This window comes from Salminus brasiliensis, chromosome 4 (genome assembly GCF_030463535.1).
Source record: "Salminus brasiliensis chromosome 4, fSalBra1.hap2, whole genome shotgun sequence".
NCBI classification, from domain to species: domain Eukaryota; kingdom Metazoa; phylum Chordata; class Actinopteri; order Characiformes; family Bryconidae; genus Salminus; species Salminus brasiliensis.
This window is the reverse complement of record NC_132881.1, coordinates 46119271-46141724: the sequence shown is the minus strand read 5'-3', so window position 1 is coordinate 46141724 and position 22454 is coordinate 46119271. Positions and strand designations below refer to the sequence as shown.

At 42.9% G+C, this 22454-nt stretch overlaps 2 protein-coding genes across 4 annotated transcripts in view; both read right to left on the bottom strand.

The window, feature by feature from the left end:
* The window catches only part of galnt7 (UDP-N-acetyl-alpha-D-galactosamine: polypeptide N-acetylgalactosaminyltransferase 7), a 35991-nt gene extending 19493 nt beyond the window's left edge, over positions 1-16498 (bottom strand). Inside the window, exons 1-2 of one of the 2 annotated variants that reach the window (XM_072678570.1) lie at positions 15917-16498; positions 12273-12724 (exon numbers count right to left, since the gene is read on the bottom strand). In XM_072678570.1, the coding sequence (XP_072534671.1) occupies positions 12273-12724; positions 15917-16039 (575 nt within the window). In that variant the 5' untranslated portion in view covers positions 16040-16498. The remainder of the gene's footprint in view (positions 1-12272; positions 12725-15916) is intronic. The other variant, XM_072678569.1, reaches the window with a different exon arrangement.
* Positions 16499-22151: 5653 nt separating this feature from the next.
* The window catches only part of galntl6 (polypeptide N-acetylgalactosaminyltransferase like 6), a 248123-nt gene continuing 247820 nt past the window's right edge, over positions 22152-22454 (bottom strand). For both annotated transcript variants that reach the window (XM_072678571.1, XM_072678572.1), the window contains exon 13: positions 22152-22454. This exon is cut by the window's right edge and continues 571 nt beyond it. The gene's annotated coding sequence lies outside the window, so the exon portion shown is untranslated.

Here is a 22454-nt window from a genome sequence, read left to right as displayed (position 1 = left end):
ATGACTAAACACTAAAACGACCGCAGAGAGGCCGTGCCTCTGTGTGAGTGTGTGTTTAAGAGAGAAAACAGTGTGTGTGAATGTGGAGGGGAAAGGCCCTGTTTTGGGGTGAGGTCAACAGTCTTCCTGCCCAAGTTGTGGCTTCACAGAGCACCACAGGAATCTTAATGGAGGTCCAGGGCATTCCAGAAGACAGCATTCATTCGGACTGCCCTTCTGCACGTCACACACCATCACACACTAGGGATGCACCAATCTTTGAAAACAGTGGCTGTGGCCCAAAAGGCTTTGAGACCTGTTTTCATATGTAAATAATCTACATGATATGCTTGTGTAATATGATATAGATATATCTATACATGTTTCTATATGTATATTCCGCCTATTAAAAATAATAATAAAAAAATAAATAAAATAAAAATAATTATATATATATATATATATATATATATATATATATATATATATATATATATATATATATATATATATATATACACACACACACAAATATAAAAAAGATGCTTATCAGATTTTTTTGGATACCGATATGGATACATAAATTTTGCATATCGATCGATACCCGATACAGATCCGATACTATTATTGTATTAATAAACTCATACCTCACCATGTGGGAGAGACTTAAGGCATCAAGATTGACTTAAAAATTAAAAAGAGTCAAGCGTCTTAAAATATATTAAAATAAATAAAAGTTTTCAGCCGAAACTGAAAACAAGTAGCTTCACTTTTTAAATAAATCTCATTTTTAAATATTTAGCGTAATTAAAAATAAAATCTAGCAACTGAACCTGAGAATAAATCAGTAACTTGGTCAAACATACAAGCAGTAATCAAACATTGCAAACATGTAAACATTCAGTCTCACACCAATCAATTAAAGTGAAAGGATCGGTTCCATGGATCAGCCCAATTATCCGACACCCGATCCAGCTAATTTTGTTAACATCGGGACCGATACCCGATCCTTATATAGGATCAGTGCATCCCTATTACATACTGCATCTGCATGTCTGTTTTCGCCCCTGTCAGGCTGTGGGGTCACTTATACATCCCATATGTTTTATACAGTACTGTGAAAAAATCTCCATGTACAACAACGTGCTGATGGTCAGTAAAGTCGCCGAGATGCTGGGTTTGAGGAACACGGGTTTGGGTGCTGATCTTCACTGCATGGATTTGTTCATTTCCCCCTGCAGCTCAACTGCTTTACTTTAAACTGTATAGACAAAAGTATTGGGACATGTGCTCATGCACCGTCTGAAATCAAGGTTTCTGTTGGAGTAACTGTCTGTCTCTACTGTTCAGGGAAGAAGACTTTCTGCTAGATTTTGAAGGAGCATTGCTGTGAGAATTTGATTGCATTCAGCAACAAGAGCGGTAGTGAGGTCAGGATTTTGGATGATGATCACCACCCGTCCTCATCATCCCCAATCCTCCAACTCATCCCAGAAGCATTGGATGAAGCACCACCATCATTCCAGAGAAGACAGTTCCACTGCTCCACAGCTCAGTGCTGGGGGGCTTTATCAGAGAAGGTAGAATTTAGGAGACCGCCCACTGGCTGAAAGATGAATGGGAGGTTTCGTAAGGCTCAACATGGCGTCTGTTTACAGATAAAGTCCCGACCTTCAACTAAAAGAGTCAATCAGATTGCCGGTTACGCCATGAGCGGAGGAACCCCCATCCTGCCCCCCCTCCCGATGTGAAGATCTGCTTGAACAAGACGTAGACGAAGAACCTGATTTTTTGTGCATTATTGAGTCAGACTGTACGAACGGTTCATGAGGGATTAGTCAGATTTGATCAGTGATTAAAGAGCTGGTTTGAAAACGGTAATCTGACCTTCAGCTTCCAGCATTTCAGTCTCTCCCCATTCACAGAGACAGAAGCATGGTCTCATATGACTGGAAATAACTGCCCGACGGCGTTGCAAGGATGGCCAACGAGTGCACAGACTTTTAAGTCAAGGACTTTGGCTCTATACCCCTCTAGCCACGGAGCCAATAGGTTGATGTTTATTTGCTTCAGAGAGTCCTATTCTATTGGCAGTACTTCTCTACAGGGATTAGACAAGCTGTGTGTGTGTGCGCACATATATGTCAACAATGGGTGAAATGTAAGGTAGCTGTACCCATCTACAAAAGAAAAATCTATACATAGACACACACACACACACACACTCTCTGGGGTAGAGGTCAGAAAGTCTCGGTCGACTGTTGGGAGCTCTCCTCCTGTCTGCTTATTTTGGTAGCGTGGAGAAATGCCTGACTGTGTTTATGAGCCACAGTGTTGAAGAGGCGAGCGTCCCGCCCTGCTGGTGATGAGGTCGACTGGGTGGACGATCGGGGCAATCTAATTAAAAATCACAAATGACAAACGTCTTGTTTTTCTGTTGTGAATACTGAAGTCCATAAGCTCGGCTGCTTGCAAAGGCCAGAGGAGTCTTATTATCATCATCATCATTTCTCACTGACATTTACAAAAGACTTTTGCAAAAGTTTGGGCACCCCTGGTTCAATTTCATGTGATTTTCTATGTGTAAAAGGTGACATTCTCTACAGAGACACTTCGGCACATGTTTGATACACAATTACGGTTCACTAGCTGAATTTAACATATCTGGGAGAAAATATAGTAAAATATACATGTTTCATTTACCATTATATGAATATTTAATATGTAAATTTCAGCAAATATATATATTTATATAACTTAAAAAATGGCATACGTTTGTTTCATATAAAAAATATCTTTACTTTTATTTATTTATTTTACTTTACACATGCTATTTCACTAGGTGTGCCCAAACCTTTGCATATGTGTGAACATCAAGGTCCACAGACTGGGGTAAAGATCAGGCTGCGGTATGTGACTAAAACCACCTGAGGCAAACTTTGAAGAGCTTTGCAGACAGCGCCATCTACTGGTTTGTAATGTCTGAGGCAAAAGCCCTTATCTACACGTGGGTGCAGCATTGTTTGATTAGCATTCCTTAGGAAACCATTTAATGCAAGAACAAATCGATCAGCCATAACATTAAAAACAAAACCACTGACTGATCAAAACACTAAACTGTGAAGTCTAGACGACTGGGCCAGAACACCTCCAAAATACCACATAGTTCTTGTGATGCATTTCCGGTACACAGTGGTCAGTACTTGCAGGACGATGGGCACCCAAGGCTCAGTAATGCTCTCAGAGGTCCTTCCTCACAACTTACAGGACTTAAAGGATCTGCTGCTAATGTCTTGGTGCCAGACACCACAGCAGGACACCTTCAGAAGTCTTGTGGAGTCGATGAACTGAGGGGTCAGAGCTGTTTTGGTGACACAAGGAAAGCCTACAGAATAGTTGGCAAATGGTTTTAATGTTATGGCAGTAACAATACTAAGCAAGTGTTTAATGCTGACCTTTTGCTGTTTTAAAATCAGTGCATTCGACAGAGTAATGCCTCTGAATCAGGTAAGCTGCGATCTGGTTCTAACAGCAGCACTTTCTGCAGCCTGGGCAATCACACCCAGGATCACACCTCTGACATGCAGAAACGGCTCTTTCAATAGAGGTGCCCTTTGTTTTAGGCCTGGCTGGTGTCCAGACATGGTCCAGAATGCTCCATTAGAACGGGTCGGTTTTCTGTGGGAGACTTTTTGTTGAGCTCTTTTTGTTGGGGTGGTAGAGGCTGGGACATAAACATGCTGCCACATGTACTGCAGTAAACTCTGGAGTACTAGAACCGATGTAGGTCAAGGTGCACTTATGACTGAATAGGAGAATAATACAAGGAGTGTTTTCACTGATAAAAAATAAATAAAAAAATAATCAGATTACAGAGTGATAACCGCCGCTGTGTCAAACCAGTCAGGTTAGTTATTGAACTTGATGCTACGGATTCAGAGTACAGAATTGCACAAAAAGTAACACTCAGTAACGCTGATAACACTGTCGGACAGATAAGCCAGGTGTGTGATGCTAAAAACACAAAAATGAGCCAAAATATCAGGAAAATTCAAAAAGAATAAGAAGATTGATCAATCCGGAGTATCTGGTAGACGTCAGGCAAGCTTCAGCAGACATAAAGACCTGAGTTTCTTTGACAGGAATCAAACGATTGTGGCCAGATAACTGGGTTGGAGTATCTCCAAAAAGGCTAGACTTGTGGGAAGCTCTCAATCAGTGGTGTTGCGTACCTAAAGCCAGTAGGCCAAGAAGGGACATCCACAAACCAGTGACAGGGTGTTGGGTGACCAAAGCTACAACCACACACAACCACACACAACCACACACAACCACACACAACCACACACACACAGAAAGTCTCTGTGACCGTCGACCATTCTGAGCTCGTCTCCTGTCTGCTTGTTTCGGTAGAATGGAGAAACGCCAGAGTGTGTTTGTGTGTTTGCTGGTGATGAGGTCGACTGGGTGGAGGATTAGGCCAATCTAATTAAAATCATAAAATAATCAACTCTAGGGAATTTGTAATTTGCAATTTTTTTTGCTTATATATTTGCATAATCTCAAAGATCGAGGGGACCGGTCGAGGGGACCACACTTGCTGTTTGCTAGGATACGTGTCTCACATCTGTTCGTTACCCTGATCCTAAATTATTAAGCCTAGAATACCGGCGGTGCGAGAATCGGGTTCTGTGAATAGATCGGACTAATTTACCCAAGAAAAATCTCAGCTAGACTAATAATTCAAACATATCTCTAAGTTTAGACTCTACTAAACACAAGTCAGTAAGGAGACCACTCTGCTATTTGCCTTTCAGAAGAGGTAAAGTCCTCTCAGAAGAGGAGGGTCTTCAGTCTGGGTTTGAGGACAGCGAGTGTTGGACTCTGCTGTTCGGACACCCAGGGGAAGTTCGCTCCACCACTTCGGTGCAGGACAGTAAAAAGTCTGGACGCTCGTCTTCCGTGGATCTTAAAGGATGGCGGGTCGAGCCGAGCTGTACTTGAAGCTGGAAGGGCTCTTGGTGCGGATCGGCTTTTGACCATCGCCATCAAGTACGGAGGGGCTGGCTGGTCCAGTCTTGGCTTTTTAGGCCAGAGTCAGGGGTCTGAATCTGACGTGAGCAGCAGCTACAGGAAGCCAGTGAAGAGAGAAGGCAGCAGTGGAGAGATATGGCTGAATTTAGGAACGTTGAAGACGACCCGACCCGTGCTGCTGCATTCTGGATAAGTTGCAGGGGCCTGATGGTGCGCAGAGGGAGACCAGCCAGAAGAGAGCTGCAGTGGTCAAGTAGCTGAAGTGACGAGAGACTGAACGAGCACCTGGGCGACTCTCTAGAGAGGAAGGGTTGAATTCTCCGGATGCTGTACAGGAGAAATCTGCATGACCGAGATTTGCGACATGACTTGAGAACGATAACTAGGATCAATATCCGATCCTAGTAAACATCAAATTGTGATGTTGTAGACGAGTCAGACTGGGTCAGAACATCTCCAAAACATCAGCCAGGTCTTCCAGGGTTTATCCTGGTATGCAGTGGTCAGTACCTACCAAAGGTGCTCTAAGGAAGGACAACTGGTGAACCAGCAACAGAGTCATGGGCACCTAAAGCTTATTGATGCGACCCAAGGAAGCATCTTGGGGTCAGATACCACAGGACACCTTCAGAGGTCTTGTAGAGACCATGCCTCGAATGGTCAGTTCAGTTATGGCTGCACAAGGCAAACCTACTCAATACTGTATAATAACCAACCTGTCAAAAATGAATAGACCAAGTGACCCCAGCGTGAAAAGTAAATTCTCTTAGGTCAGGCTGGCCCTTAACCAGGTCACATTTCACACATAGTGCACGCAATACTGCACATAGCAATGTGTGTATGCAAACACACACACACACACACACACACACACACACACACACACACACACACACACGTTCTGGCTAAACAAGTCCTTTGAATTCAACAGCAAGTTGGTTTAGGTGTGGTGGATCTGAGCTGGACGAAACTCCATGTGAAGGTAGACATCCAGGAGGATGGTTGGGCCTGTGGACCGTACTGGATGTTCTCTAAAAAGCTTCTAGAAAACGTATGCATGTGGACATGAATCATCCTCCAACATCCTGACCTCAAAGTCTTCTTCCCTGGACAGTAGAGTCAGTATTTACAGTATAAACTATGTTTTAATCTCCTTGATTTCAGAAGAGGAAATGAAGAATCTTGTTACTCTTTTTTTCCCTTCTCTGTTTTTCGGTGGAAATAAACACTTACTATCCAGATAAGCAGCTTTATCAGTCTGGTCTACACAGCTGACAAAAGCTTTTGCACGGTACCGAATATGGTGGGTGTTTCCGATAATTTGTCCAACGCCTGTAGCCACCATCAAAATGTAAGCACTGAAGTCAGGGGTGACAAAATCTGTCGAGCTGCAGCTGGTTTCTGCCACCTCAGATTTTACATACAGCATTACCACAGTAATGCCATTCGGATAATCCGCACTCGCAGTGAGAGAGAAGGGTCGGGGAGAGAGACAGAGAGGCTTTTCATGCAGCCATAACAGAGCCAGATGACATTAAATCAGCGGAATTTACATAACTGGGCTGATACGGCCCTATCTGGGATGATGTAGTGCAGAACGAGAGACGAGAGAGTTACTATAAAGCCAAGGACTGAGCAACGAGGCTGCACTTACTGTTCTGTATACACCCTCACTAGCCTTCAGTGTTATCTGCAGTCACTGGATACGACACGACACATCGCCTCTGGAAAAATAGAGGGGGCTACTTTGAATAACTGACAGCTACCAACCACGTCACACTCCTTTAAGCCACGTCACAGAAACACAGGCCTTGTTTGAAAAGCAGGTGTGTCTGATATCATACGCACTCTCTGTGGGCGTGATTGCTTGGAGGGAAAAACAAAAGAAAAAAGAAAAAAGCTGGTAACAAAAGCAGGCAATTTCAAACCGGACCGTCCCTCACTTATCTCTGACAACACCTACAACGTCAGCCCGGCCCAAACTGGCTTAAAGGCAAATTCCACAGATTTCTCGAATTGTCTGCACGAGTAAATCATTAAGATGTCAGGCAGTCAAAGAAGTCAAGAGTGAGGTTTGGAGGTTAGAGAAACTTACCAAGTGGTTCTGAACACAGCGCCTGAGCTTTAGCCTAAAACACTGCATGTTTTGAACACATCCAGATGGAGGGGTACAATCAGGCCCAGTATATGACAGTATATGTACTTCAACACACAGCTAGCATAGCTAGAAAGTGCCAGATACACAATCTCCTCTGCCCTTCCCATTCCCTTCCCTTATCCTGTGCAGGGGGCTGTTGCTGATTGGCCGGAATAGTGCTGTGTGGCTTGACCCGCGCCACTTCCGTTTCCCATCTACAGAGCCAGGGCTGGGTACGAACGCTGGACGCAAGAAATTGTATCCAGTGGTCAGAGTGGCACAACAGATATCATCACTACCGGCCAGTGAGCTACCTCACCCACCATGTGTGAGACCAGGGTTTGATTCCCGGTCTGGGTGGCTATGCTGCGCTACACGCATAAAAGCCCTTGTGCGAGACTCCTAACCCTGCATTTGTCCATCCTTGTAATACGAGTAACCTTGTAAGTCGCTCTGAATAAGAGCGTCAGCTAAATATCGGAAATGTAAATGTACAGCTCGAAAAAATTACCACCATTACGGTAAATATCGTCAAACTGCCCACCCTGGATGAAACCACCCCAAACACCAGTCTCGACCAGCCCGCTTTTAGCTCCCAATCTCCCCCTGCAAAGAGTCACGATGACCTCCGGGTAATAAACAGTGCCTAGCTTATCTGCAAGCAGTCCACGAATCTCTCTGTACAGCATCTCAGCTTTCACCATCACTGCCACTACACTCGGATCCTGTTTACACGACTTGGTACACGGAGCACTTTCAGAGCCTGTGCTTCAGAACGTTCAAAGTCCTGGATTTTACAGAGAGAGTTAGAGCTCCATTTGAGTCACAAATAATCCCTCCATCTGAAAGAAAGTAGAGGATTTGTCGACAAATGGCACACTAGTAATGCAGTGCCACAAAATACTCCCTCTCTGATGGGCAATAAGACGATATTTTATCTTATCGTGATAAATTCTGTCATCTTGACACATAATATACTTCTGTAAACATATCCAGGATATTGTAAGTGCTTAATAAACACTGATCAGCTGCAGGTTTCATTACAGACAGTGTAAATAGATGATTAATTAGATGAAGAGCAGCAGATGTTGAGTATAAATCACTGTATTTAGTCTGGGAGAGTCTCTGAATAGTAGTTTCGAAGAAAATGTGTCACTGCTGATGTACTACTCATGATAAATATCGTATATCGTGAAAAATATCTTTAAATATGATGTATGTGATATAGTACTTTTACCATATCGCCTAGCCCTACGTTCAATCATAGCTGTGAGCTGAGCTGTGGGTTGACTGTTTTTGACAATAAGGCCTCGTTCACACTTGGCATTAACATGCATTCTGGGTGTTAGGATCATAAGTGGCCAGCGGAAAGTACGTGAAAGGCGTGACGGGGTGCACAATGTCTCTTGAGCATGCCTTGTAATCCGATCCCTCAAACCACATCCGAAGGTGGTCAGACACATTGGCATATGACCACATTATTGTCGTTATGTGAACGCCTCAGTGTCTCAAGGCATCCCTGACAGCAAAGCGCCGGCCACATCCAATCACATCAGTGCCCCAGACGGAAAATAGGTAATGACTATTACAAACTAACTAATGGATAAAGGCGAGAAGGCGATACTTATATTAGTATATTAATGCGCGTCATGCCTCTCCTCCAGCGGAAATACTTCATTAACCAAATACAACGTTTCCAAAAAGATCCTACATGCATAGTTTCTTCACATTAATATACGTTTTTTGTGACCTGAGCAACCGACATGCTGGGTTTCTTAGCACTGATGATGTTTCCAGCCCTGCACGGTTACTACACTCCCCTCACACTGTGCTTTGATCCGCATCAAGCGCAACCTGTCTTCAACTGCATCAGAGAACCCGTGTCCGCAACAGAAAAACCACATCAGGTGGAATCTGAAGGTTTCAGAAGTACAGGTTTAGCCTACAGCAACAGTAGGAAGCGCTCAGCAGGGCACCAATTAGAGCTGGATGTCCATCACCTCTCAGTCAGGCACACTTGAAGTGGTTGAACTGTTTCTACAAGAGAGTTTCATCTGGGATCAAATCCGAGTATCTCAAGAGCTGCTGTGTTAACAACAGTACTGGCAGATGTGAAACACAGCAGTTATAAAAGATAAAAGGGAAGTGACACACACACACACACACACACACACACACACACACACACAGAAAACCGTGTATTACTGGAGATGGCGATTCTTCAAAGGTGATACTTGTTGTGATAAGAAAGAGAACTGGGATCTGAGTGGCCACTATGGTCCAGGGGCAGCGAACTCAAATCCCCAGCCATGCCGCTTTGCCATCAGGTGGGTAGCTGGCGCTCTTGCTGGCATATGCATCTTTTAGATGGTATGGTGGAGCTGTGGACCTGGCGCTTCCCTTCGTTCCACTGTCCGAAAGCAAGCGGTTGATGGCTTTGCGAGTATCAGAGGAGACGTGTGTAGAACGCTTTAATTTAGAGTTTGGACGAACATTGCTGTGAGGATTTAGTGTTTGCATTCATCAACAAGTGAGGTCAGTGTTGAAGAGGTCAGGATATTGGCTAATCACCATCCTACCTCATTCCCAACTCAAGTACTGAATGGAGCACCACCACAGTTCTTCCACAGCTCCTCAATGCTGGGGGGCTTTATACCCCTCTACTAGCCCACGCCTGGCCCACATTGGGCAGCATGGTGCCGATAGGGTCATCATGTTGATCCGCTCCAGAGAGTCCTATTCTATTGGCAGTACTTCTCTACAGGGACTAGACAAGCTGTGCAAGAGTGTTACATTTGCACATCTGTGTCAGTAATGGGTGTAACTGAGAGTAGCTGAGTGCGTTCGTTTGAAGGGGTGTCCACAAACATTTGTAGTGGAGTGGAGTGGAGTGTACTGTAGTTTCACGCACTGTTGAACAATGACCGACATCTGCCCTGCCCGGAAAGTAAAGAATGAGCACAGGCAGAGTACTGATGATCTTCTCACTGATCTATCTGCCAACTATGATATTAATGTATTTAGGATGGGGAGCTAATTTGGCTCAAACAGCAGAGAAGTGTGTTGGGTTAGTTGGGCCTCCATTAACTTCTCAGACCTCACCCGAGAAGTCAGTCGTTTGCTTGTGTACAAATATCCTTAACTGTGATCAAATACTTCTAAAATTATTCAGCAAAACCAAAACATGTGAGATTGAGCTCCATTCTTCCCTGTTAACACAATAGTAACACCATGAGTAAGTTTTCCCACTGCCTCTGTGGGGATTACCCACCATCCGAGGACCACTCCCAGCATTTTACCTACAGCTCAAGCCTCTCGATTGTTCAGGAGGGTTGTAAAACTATTCAGGGATAATACATAATAGTTTACAACAGGCATCTATCACTGAATCTAAGAGCTTATCTGATGCACCGGTGGAAAACACCTCTTCTGAGAACTCACTGTTCTCATAATACTGATTTTTTTTTTTTTTTAACAGTGAGAATTATTTTTAGATACCGAGAACTTGATATGAGCAAAAGCAACCACATGCAAATGAACCCTCTACTACAATAGTCACCAACCCTCCTCCTGGAGTTCTACTTTCTTGAAGGTTTCACCTCCCATCCAAATTGAACGCACCCTTTCCAGCCAATCAGGCACTTCTGAAGGCAGATCTCCAGGAGGAGCGGTGGGATCCACTCTTCTAGCACATGGCAGGTTATTTTCTGCATGCTATAATCATTCTGACCCATCTCAGATGCTCCTGATGAGCATGAGCTTTGATAAATGGAGGCATTTGCATCACGCAGGAAATGCAAATTTGTTGGCAAAGCACATCTAACACTGCAATACGCTTTGTAGATATCCTGTGGCTCTGGTAAGTACTGCAACAGTTATAACAACGGTAATAATGAGTAACCAGAATATCTAACTACAGCCTGGACTCTAAACACACCCTCTAAACAAACTTCGCTGTGAAAGTAATCATTAGCTCCATTTGAGAGAAGCTTATCAGGCTAAATGTGGGACTTCATTTTTTATCTTAATTATAAAAATGCTTTCTGGGGAAAAACGTGTCACCTAGCGTTTTTAAGGTGGTAGTAACTTCAGGTTCCGGCCGGTGGCGTTGCATGAAGATGATGGGGATTGAGAAGAGGAGGTACAGTGCAGTGAGGGTGTCGTTGGATGTGTTAAAAAAGGGTCACAAAGCAGATACAGCTAATGATTGGCTAAAAGGAGTGATTTTCAGCATTTGAGCGTGGCTAAAGACCGTAGTGTGAAGGAAGTAGCTGAATCTGCAGGTGTATGGAAGCTTCCGGTCATACAGGTCTACCAGCAGTGGCAGAAATTCCAACCTACAGGAAAACTGTCCGTCAGTTCAGTTCTAACAGGAATTTCCTGTAGACTGGGATTTCTGCCACTGCTGGTAGACCTGTATAACCACCACTTCTCAATCTAGGAATGCTGTCACATACCCCGCAGGTTTTTATAGCCACATTCTGTATATTTATGTGGTGGATGTGCTCTGCAGGGTGTGGTTGCTCCTGGATGGCACGTGGGTCTTTGGTGTGGCTGGGGCTGGGTGACGTATATGTATTTTTAACACCCGGCCCTGGCCACACCAAAGACAAACCTGCCGTCCAAGTATGAGTATGCCCACCACCCTCCGATTGTTGTGACAGCTCCATCACTCCATTGGAGGCAGGGGTAGGGCTGGGATACACCCTCGGCTGGCCGCTATTAAACAGCAGCACCTGAACCCACTTACAAAGCTGACCTCAGCGTTCTGAAAACAGCAATTCAGAGCAGCCTGGCGTGTGAAACAATCTCCGCGCTAAATGGTGCATGTTTCATGGCTCCCTCCATCAACCCAGCCTTAAATTCTCTAGTGCTGGAGCTGCCCCAGTCAATAGTAAGTGCAATTATTGTGGAATGGGAGCATCTAGGAGCAACAACAGCTCAGCGGCAAGGCGGTAGACCACCCAAACTCACAAAGCAGGGCTGACCAGTGCTGGAGGACTAACCGTTCTAGGTTCTGATGTAGACTTTCACTCATCTATAACACACACACACACACACACACACACACACACACATACACACTCTTCTCAAATCTGCATACTCAAATCTGCATACTCACTCTTCATGGCGCAAATCACCAACCGTCCTGTCCAGTGAGATCATATCGCTGGCCACCATGTTGAAGCCAAACTCCTTGATGCTGGCCTGGACTGCATCCTTGTACTCTTGCCCGAGCACAAAAGGTTTGCTGCCCTCCCCGGGACCTCCAGGAATTCCTGGTGGTTCTGGCTCCTTGGGCTCGAAGTTGCCCAGGCTCCCCTTGCGCAGCACAGGGTCCGAGTACACATTGCTATGGGGCTTGAAGGTAATGTACTGTTTCTGAATGACGTTCTGCTGGTCCTGGGCCTGGGCCTTAAACTTCAGGTTCGGCTTGTCTCCGCCGTTCTTCTGCCGGATAGAGTCCAGGTCCACCTCCACACCTTCTACATGGGGCCAGGGGACAACAGGCTTGAACTGATCGACTACATCGTTTTGAGGGTTGGGTGCGAGGTTTGGTGCATCTCGCCCTTCCTAAAATATGGAGAAGATTGGAACAATGAATGAATGAATAACCGTTTTTTTTGTTGTTGTTGTGGAAGACCTAGAAGGCCCTTGATCGACCCAAGTAAGAGTGTTGTGTCGTTTTCTTTATTAGTACTTCTAAGATTAGGTACAGTTACATCAACAATATTCAACCACCATTGCTAAAATGTACAAAATTTTAGCTGTTTGCAATAAACCAATCAAACAAGACCAATTTAAATATCTCAACACAACTAATGCTACTTTTAATGACGACTGCAGTCTCAGAAATATTCAACCCTTTCGTTACAAGCGTCTTTAGTACTCATTAGACACCAGCTTCAGGCAGCATTCCTCAGGAATCTTAGCCCATTCCTCATGGGCAGCGGCCTCCAGTTCACTGATATTCTTGGGTTTGCTGCTGCTGCAGCCACCTTCTTTGAACCCCACCAAAGATTTTCTATAGGGTTCAAGTCAAGCAACTGTGATGGCCACTCCAACACCTTCCAGGACCTCTTCTGAAACAGAGCCTTGGTAGACTTTGAGGTATGCTTGGGATCATTGTCCTGTTGCAAGATCCAATGACACCAAAGCTTCAGCTTAATTTTCTCCTCGGATTTCCTGATACTTGATTGAATCAATCTTGCCCTCCCTCCACACGCTGCATGTTTCCAGTTCCAGACATACCTCAGAGGTTCCAGTTTCGTTTCATTGTTGCACAGATGTTTTGGGACTCTGTTCTGCGGAGTGATCAAACAAAACTGGAACTTTTCAGGCCTATGGATCAGCGGTATGTCAGAGGAGGAAGAAGAATGAAGCATACGTTGAAGAGAAACCCCTTCTGATAGTGAAGCATGGCGGTGGCTCAGCTTTCTGGATCAGCTTTGTGCTACACATGTGACACTACACTTTGTATTGGTTCTGAAATAAACATAGTTCTGGTATCGTGAGAATCCATGAGAATTTTACCCTGGACCTACAAAGCGTCTCCGAAAAGCTTGCATCTTAAAATGGAAAGATTTTTCTCCTAGTCATTTTAGAGCATTTTTAATAGGTCCATTCATCATGACATGACACAATGTCAGCCAATTTATTTGTCGGACAGTGACGATTCCATTGTGCCGTGGACTAGTATCTCCAAAATGCCAACTTTACAGCACATGGAAAATATCTTCTTAACGTTCAATGGACGTCAATGGAGCAGTTCTATCGGTCCATTCATCATGACATTTTGACACAATGTAAAGAACAACTGCCAGATTCACATTATGTCTAAAGTGGAGATACCAGGGCATTGCGCTTGACATTTGTGATACTTGAGGAGTTACCAAAAGGCGTACAAACTACACCACGAGTGTCAAGCGGCCCCAAAGTGTTAAATATGACCAGAACTGACTGTGTTTCACTTCCACTCGTAACACCATGAGTCTCATATGAACTGCTATGAACTCTTTGACGTCTGTGGCAGAGGACTGCTGCTGATCTGGCAGGCTGGTAACCACTTCCTATCGCTCTCCACTGCCTTGACCTGACTAACAGGCTGCTGTCACACCTGCCACGTATGATTCAGAAACATGAGCACTGAAGCCCTGTTCACAGATAAGGCTTCGGCAGTCCTGCACTCCGGCTCCGGGGCAAAACACACAAGCGCCCAGCAGCCATATCTGTTCACTCCAGATCTCTTGTTTACTTCCTACTTCACATGCCAGCTCCTTAAATTCCCGCAGGGGGTCTTCTTTCTGTGTTGGCTGCCCAACAGGATCTTCTCCTGTTTGCAGACCACCTTAAGAATATAACAGGTTCTTCTTCTAATTTCTGACCACCTTAAGGACAGGTTATTCTCCTAATTAGAGAATTTCCCCACTGTGGGACTAATAAAGGATTATCTTATCTCATCTTAATGTCGGCCCATCTTAAGAACAGGTTCTCCTGATTTCTGACCACCTTAAGGACAGGTTCTTCTCCTAATTTCTGACCACCTTAAAAACAAAACAGGTTCTTCTCCTAAATTCTGACCACCTTAAGGACAGGTTCTTCTCCTAATTTCTGACCACCTTAAAGACAGGTTCTTCTCCTAAATTCTGACCACCTTAAACACAAAACAGGTTCTTCTCCTAATTTCTGACCACCATAAAAACAAAACAGGCTCTTCTCCTAAATTCTGACCACCTTAAGGACATGTTCTTCTCCTAAGTTCTGACCACCTTAAAAACAAAACAGGTTCTTCTCCTAAATTCTGACCACCTTAAGGACAGGTTCTCCTGATTTCTGACCACCTTAAGGACAGGTTCTTCTCCTAAGTTCTGACCACCTTAAACACAAAACAGGTTCTTCTCCTAAATTCTGACCACCTTAAGGACATGTTCTTCTCTTGATTTCTGACCACCTTAAGAACAAAACAGGTTCTTCTCCTCATGTCTGACCACCTTAAGGACAGGTACTACTCCTAATTTCTGACCACCTTAAACACAAAACAGGTACTACTCCTAAATTCTGACCACCTTAAACACAAAACAGGTACTACTCCTAATTTCTGACCACCTTAAGGACATGTTCTTCTCTTGATTTCTGACCACCTTAAGAACAAAACAGGTTCTTCTCCTCATGTCTGACCACCTTAAGAACAGGTTCTCCTAAATTCTGACCACCTTAAGGACAGGTTCTCCTGATTTCTGACCACCTCAAGAACAGGTTCTCCTAAATTCTTCCCACCAAAACCAAAACCAAGAGGTTCTGCCCCTGTCTGTTGCTCACTTCAGCTGCTGAAATGTCCAGTAAACATCTAACCCATCTTCTGTCCTCCAGGCTGTAGCTACAGCTAGAAAGGACCACAGAGCTCATTTCTCAGCGCTGTCTCGGCGGTTAGTGGGTTTAACCAGAACATTAAACCCTAGCCACCTCGCCTCAGACCGAACTACTGCAATAAAGAGTGATCAGCTCTTCTTTATCAGCCATTCCTTTTAACGCAGCCAGTTAGCCAGTTAGCCAGCTAGCTAGCCACGTTAGCCTGCTAGCCATCTCCATGACAACGGCACTGGTTAGCTTAGCACGTAGCACGAGCTATTGCTACCCGGCCATGGCTCCTGAACACCCGAACAGACCCGAACCAGCGGCGGTTCTGCTGAACGGAGGTGGAGAGGAGGGCGTAATGTCGCGGATTCTCTCCGCCGAGCGATAAACAAGCAGGTTAGCGGAGCTTACCAGTTTAGCAAAGGGGTGGTCGTCGCCTGGTTTTGGAGACAGAGAAGACCAAAGCAAAACCAGCCCCAAAAACGTCCCGATTACCAGCAAACTCCGAAGTATAAATCCAACTTTCAGCCTCATTGTTCAGACAGAGAAACCAGCAGCTGCTGACCCCGAGGAAGCTGGCGTTAAGAGCCCGGACGCCCCAGACTGAGGAAGACGCTTCCGTCTGCCAGCGCCACCAGAGCAAGGCGAGCAGGGGCTGGTCCTCACCTACAGAGCTGAAACCACTGCAGCCAGCTAGAACCGAGGCCAGGCTGAGACTGCTGCACATCTACCCAGCAGAGGAACCTGTCTGATCACTACAGGCGCCCATACACTGCTCCACAACACACACACACACACACACACACACACTGACTGAGGCTGGTCCTGAAGCCCCTTCACCCCAGACAAGCAGCTGACTCTGCACTCAGGCTGAAGCTGCTGTATTCCTGAAAGAGCCCAGAGAATCCTCCCACCTCTCCTTACACACACTCTCACACCTGACCTGAGCACACACACTCTTACACACACTCTTACACACACTCTCACACCTGACCTGAGCACACACACTCTTACACACACTCTTACACACACTCTCACACCTGACCTGAGCACACACACTCTTACACACACTCTCACACACACACTCTCACACCTGACCTGAGCACACACACGGATATTTGTTGGGAACACACGGATATGCTGACTAGACTAATGCCTGCAGCCCTCCACAGCCCCATTGCCCTCTACAGACACCTGATCTAATGGCCCAGTTAGAGAGAGGGCCTCCTGCACAGCAATCAGGAGTTGGGAGGGTTGGCAGGACTCAGGCAGATAATGGTTGATTCAAGCAGAAGTAAAAGTAAAAGTGAGCGCCTTTCAAGACCTTTAAAACAAAAGCAGCCTAACGGGAGCTCTTCACTAACACTCTCTCTACACATAGTGTTGTTTATGTCTAGAGAAAAGTGATAGGAACTGAGTTACTGTGTCATTTTACTACGTCCAGCATCTCTCAGCACAGCGACGGCAGTCCGCTAGACGCTGTTCTCCTTTCCTCTGATCCTCTTGGCCTAAAATAAAGTGATAGAGCTTAAAGATGAGAAGTGAAACTGAGCACAAGGCTCAACGTACGGAAGAACAGGTGGTGTTAATGGGGATGGGGAGGCTTTAAGGGCCTGTAATTATTAATATTAATTAAGTATTCATTTTTTGGAGGACCTAGCCAACATATATGACCATTAGGTCGGATATAGTAGCAGATTTTCCTTCTTTTTCATTAACCAGTTGGAAGTGAACCTTTTCTACTTCTTCGTGCCTGCTGATGTTATGTCTATGATATGGATATATTATATTATTATAGTCTTTTATAGTTGATATTCATTCCTGTTTGATTTATTTGATTTATTATTTTTGTTTATTTATCTTATTTTTCTGCTCTATTGTCTTGCTCTTCTTATTTGAATGGCAGTATCGTTGTTAATATTGTGGGAATACGTTTGTAATGTGACAATCCTATAAATAAAATAAAAAAAACCCAAAACAAGCTGTTGAGTTGTGGGGCGGAGTGTAATATCTTTTCATGGGGTCCGAAATCCCTGGCAGCGCCCCTGCAGATGAATATTTGACTAATGTTCCTCATCTCACACTCCTTTAAGACTTAATGCAGATCTTCTGTGACTGACTGTGTCGTCTTGTCTTAAAATTAGTACTGTGAAAAGGCGAATCCTGTGAGAGTAGCTGAATGAATGAAGTATTGAAGTGTTGAAGTCTAGTTCAGACGGGTATTTCAATAACTAAAACGTAACTGAGTAAAAATATATACCGTAGTGAGTGATTTGAAATACCCGTCCGAACTAGACTTCAGCACATTAAACTCAGTAAATAAAACTACATACAAGCCTCATCCATTTAATACTCAAACACCCTGCTACTTTCACAGGATTCACCTTTTCTCAGTACTAATTTTAAGACTAGACGACGATCAGTTACAGAAGGTCTGCATTAAGAGGACTTCCACTGAACGTTAGGAAGGTTTCTTCCTCCTCCTGTCAAGTTTTGGGGATGTCTTTTTTATTTTTTGAGAGCTAACGAGGGGTATACAATTTTATCATATATTGTTAAATACATATATGTTACACACTTTTGTTTGTATGTGTTTAATTGTATTGTATGTTGTATAATTTAAAATAGGCTGCTATGTACATCACATACATTTATATATATGTATGTGTATATATGTGTATTATATGGAAATCCTTTATATACAACATATATATATATATATATATATATATATAAAATGGTATGTAAGTATATAATGTATAAGTATATAATGGATTTCCATATAACCTCTCATATATTTGAAATGATTGATATATGTTTGATATATTGCCGTATATCTGATTTCCCTATGGACAGAAATATGCAGGGGGTGTTTTTTCCACACCTACAAAGTTCAGTCTGAGCAATTTCTGCTTCTCACATTCAATGATGTTAAGATCTGGACTCTGGGCTGGTCAGTCTGTTAGCTTTTCTCAGTAAGAGCTACTTGATCAGCTCTGCATCCTGATCAGATCTGAAGTGAGAGTGAAGCTTCATGAAAGCTTTGTGCTGTCTGGCTGATGAGGGCAGTGTCGGTGGTCTAACGGGTGCTGCATGGGTTCTCATTTTTTTCTGTATATCTGAAAACTTTTCTGGAAACCTTTTTTTTTCACTTATGCAAGTGGATTATCTTATATCTGATCCTCCTGAAAAGCGAGGACTTATATAACTGTACTTATCAGATGTTTAGACTGAATATGTAATGAATGAAGGGTGGTCTCTGACGTCTGCACAGTAATGTACTTTTGGGATTAATGTTTTACTTTTTGGGATGAGAAAATTCTTAAATGTAAAGTTTTTAAACATGTTCTCTGAATTAGAGGCTGTTTTTTCTGAGAAATGAACATGAGCGAGACTATACTAGACTATAGTCTGTGTATACTGTGTATTGTGTATTGTCTGTAAATTATATGTAGAGTAGCTGTATATTATTACCACTAGAAAGTCACTAACAGCCAGAAACAAATTCCTTGTGTGTGTGTGAACATACTGGCCAATAAATCTGAGTCTGATTCGGATGATTTGCAGCTATAAATAATAATAATGAAGATATTCCTGCACTGAAGCGACTGCAGTTAAAACCTATATGCGAGTCTGGTGGATACAGTATGCACTTGTTTGAAGCCACACTTTGTTTCTGCAGTAAAATTGGCCGAAGCTGTGAAAGAGGACGAACTGTCAGATATGACGTGAAACAGCAGATGGCTGTCCAGAATTAGAACGACAGAAAAGTTGATTAAAAACAACACACACACACACACACACACACACACACACACACACACACACTCCCTCAGCTTCCTAATAAGAAACACAGCCCTGGTCTGCGAGGGTCTTAATCCAGACTAGTGTTGAGATTTCTCCATTCAGACACACCTAATAAGAAGAACGTTAGCAGGAGAGGAAAGTGATTATATTACAGATGCAGTGATTCTGGAATCATATCAGTATCTGCAGATGTTTTCTTAAACACACTGACATCTGAGAGATGATTTAATATTTCAATGTATTTATTGAACTCCAGGCGAAGGTGTGGGTGACGCTGGACTACTGCACTGAAATATCTGCTTTTTACTACAGAACTAAATGTTCCATTTCTCCGTAATGGTTCAGGTGGGTTCTCTATATTTGATAAATGTTTATTGATCAACATCAGCTGATAAATCCCCACAATTCCCATATCAGTGCATTCTGTAATTGTGTTTAATTACTGTAGTGGAGTTTAATTTTTGAGAATTTAAGCGAGTACTGTTGAAACTGAATACTTGGCCAATATATTTCCAAGGGGAAAAGACACAATGGAGTTTCTGAAGAACTTACATAGGTTCATCAGAATTCATCAGTCAAGTTTCAATAAATGTGTTTATTGTTTAACTTTCAACCAAATTCACATCTGTGTAAAACTGTTTTAAGAAACAGCCGTGTTGATGATTAATTGTTTTTGTGTAAGGACGGATGCCGCTCATTAGTCATTGTATTACACAACATTAAATACGGAAAAGCTCTAAATGATCTGTCAAAACATTTACTAGTTGCTTTTAAATACTTGAGTGAATTTAAATACTGCTTCAAGTTTCAAAATGAACTCAAGTATATGCTTAGCTTCATACTTCCATGTTTGTACAGTTATACTTTCACTATAGTACAGTTTCAGCTCTTTAATTGAGTTAGATTGGGATACAGTACCATACTTTTACTATAGTACAGTTTCAGCTCTTTAATTGAGTTAGATTGGGATACAGTACCATACTTTCACTATAGTACAGTTTCAGCTCTTTAATTGAGTTAGATTGGGATACAGTACCATACTTTCACTATAGTACAGTTTCAGCTCTTTAATTGAGTTAGATTGGGATACAGTACCATACTTTCACTATAGTACAGTTTCAGCTCTTTAATTGAGTTAGATTGGGATACAGTACCATACTTTCACTATAGTACAGTTTCAGCTCTTTAATTGAGTTAGATTGGGATACAGTACCATACTTTCACTATAGTACAGTGTCAGCTCTTTAATTGAGTTAGATTGGAATACAGTACCATACTTTCACTATAGTACAATTTCAGCTCTTTAATTGAGTTAGATTGGGATACAGTACCATACTTTCACTATAGTACAGTTTCTGCTCTTTAATTGAGTTAGATTGGGATACAGTATCATACTTTCACTATAGTACAGTTTCTGCTCTTTAATTGAGTTAGATTGGGATACAGTACCATACTTTCACTATAGTACAGTTTCAGCTCTTTAATTGAGTTAGATTGGAATACAGTACCATACTTTCACTATAGTACAATTTCAGCTCTTTAATTGAGTTAGATTGGGATACAGTACCATACTTTCACTATAGTACAATTTCAGCTCTTTAATTGAGTTAGATTGGGATACAGTACCATACTTTCACTATAGTACAGTTTCAGCTCTTTAATTGAGTTAGATTGGGATACAGTACCATACGGCTGCTTTAGTTCAGTTTCTCTGTACTTTTTTCTCCAGTCCTGTTGGTCTTGGTACTTGTTGAGTTGGGTTTAAGGCCTTCCTGATAGAGGGTCTGTTCTTTCTGAGTGTCCTCCTGTTTCCCCCAAGAAGTGGGTCAAAACAGTGGGTCAAAACAGTTTTTAATGGCAACAAAACAATATTTCTCAAATGATCAAACACGCAAAAGACCCATATTTTGGATGCGAAAAGCTACACTATATGTCCAAAAGAAAACCTTGTATCTCCGTATCTGTTTGCCTCGTTTTTGCCATAATGTGAATCTGGTTGTTTTTTTTTTATTGTGTCAAAATTGTCAAAAATGAATGGACCAATAGAAATGCTCCAACATTTTCTCCTGTAAAGTCGTCATTTTGGAGATACAAGGTTTGTTGTGTGACAGTGACTAATACACCTTAAAAAAGCTGAAGTAATTAATCAGAAGGGGTGTCTGGATACTTATGGACATGTAGTGTACTGTAAGCAATTCTGAAATGCTTTGACATGAGCAGTGTTTTGCGAGTATGAAGGGGCGAGTAGGTGGTGAGCGCCCCCTGGTGTACACCCAGTGTAACATACCGTTGTTCATCCTGTTGATGTTTCTCTGGTTTCAAGAAGAACACAATCTTAGGCAGGCTGCATCCACAACACACACTTCACTGTAATCCAAAGTCCAGCGTTCAGGCAGAAAGCAACAGTTGCTTTGACTCTATGATTCTCAGTACACATCTGCAAGATGTTTGGTTGATGGATGCTGAAATACAAAAGATGTCTATCATGCATCTCAATTTCTTTGTGTGTTTAATCAGCCCAACTCAGAAGTAACATGCCCACACGATACCCCAGTAAGTATAGTGTGTTTCTACTGCTTTATTATGCAGAATAGAAGAGAAACCCAGGAGCTATTTGGGTTGACTTCAACCAAACTGAGTCAAAGTGTACTGTATGCAGTTGACCAGCAGAGGGAGACAAATCCTCACTTATTAAAAACAAAACAACGCTGCATAGAAACTAGTAGGCATCCTGCTCTGTACTGTCAAGAGATACAGTGCCTTAAAATGTATGGAATATAAAAAATAAGAGATTTCCGTCCGAGGTCTGTGACTGGAGTGCACACACAATGTCGTACTCTTTTCATTTTTATCGACTTTATTCAGAATTTAGATGGGAGTAACCAGGGAGGGAGGGGTATGTGGCTATGGAGGAACAAAAGTAAAACGATTGATTTCATCATTTCCTTAGGGCAACTCTCATTATTAGCCCTACCACTCATGAGATGGTGAAACAAAGTCAATTATCAGCATAATAACTTATCCTTTTCGAAGATACTACCAAATAAATAGAAATAAATATACAGTTTAAACAAACCTCCTCCAAATCAAATGGCAGTACTAAAAACAGCAAGTCATGTCCGGTCTCCTGTACAGTACAAAT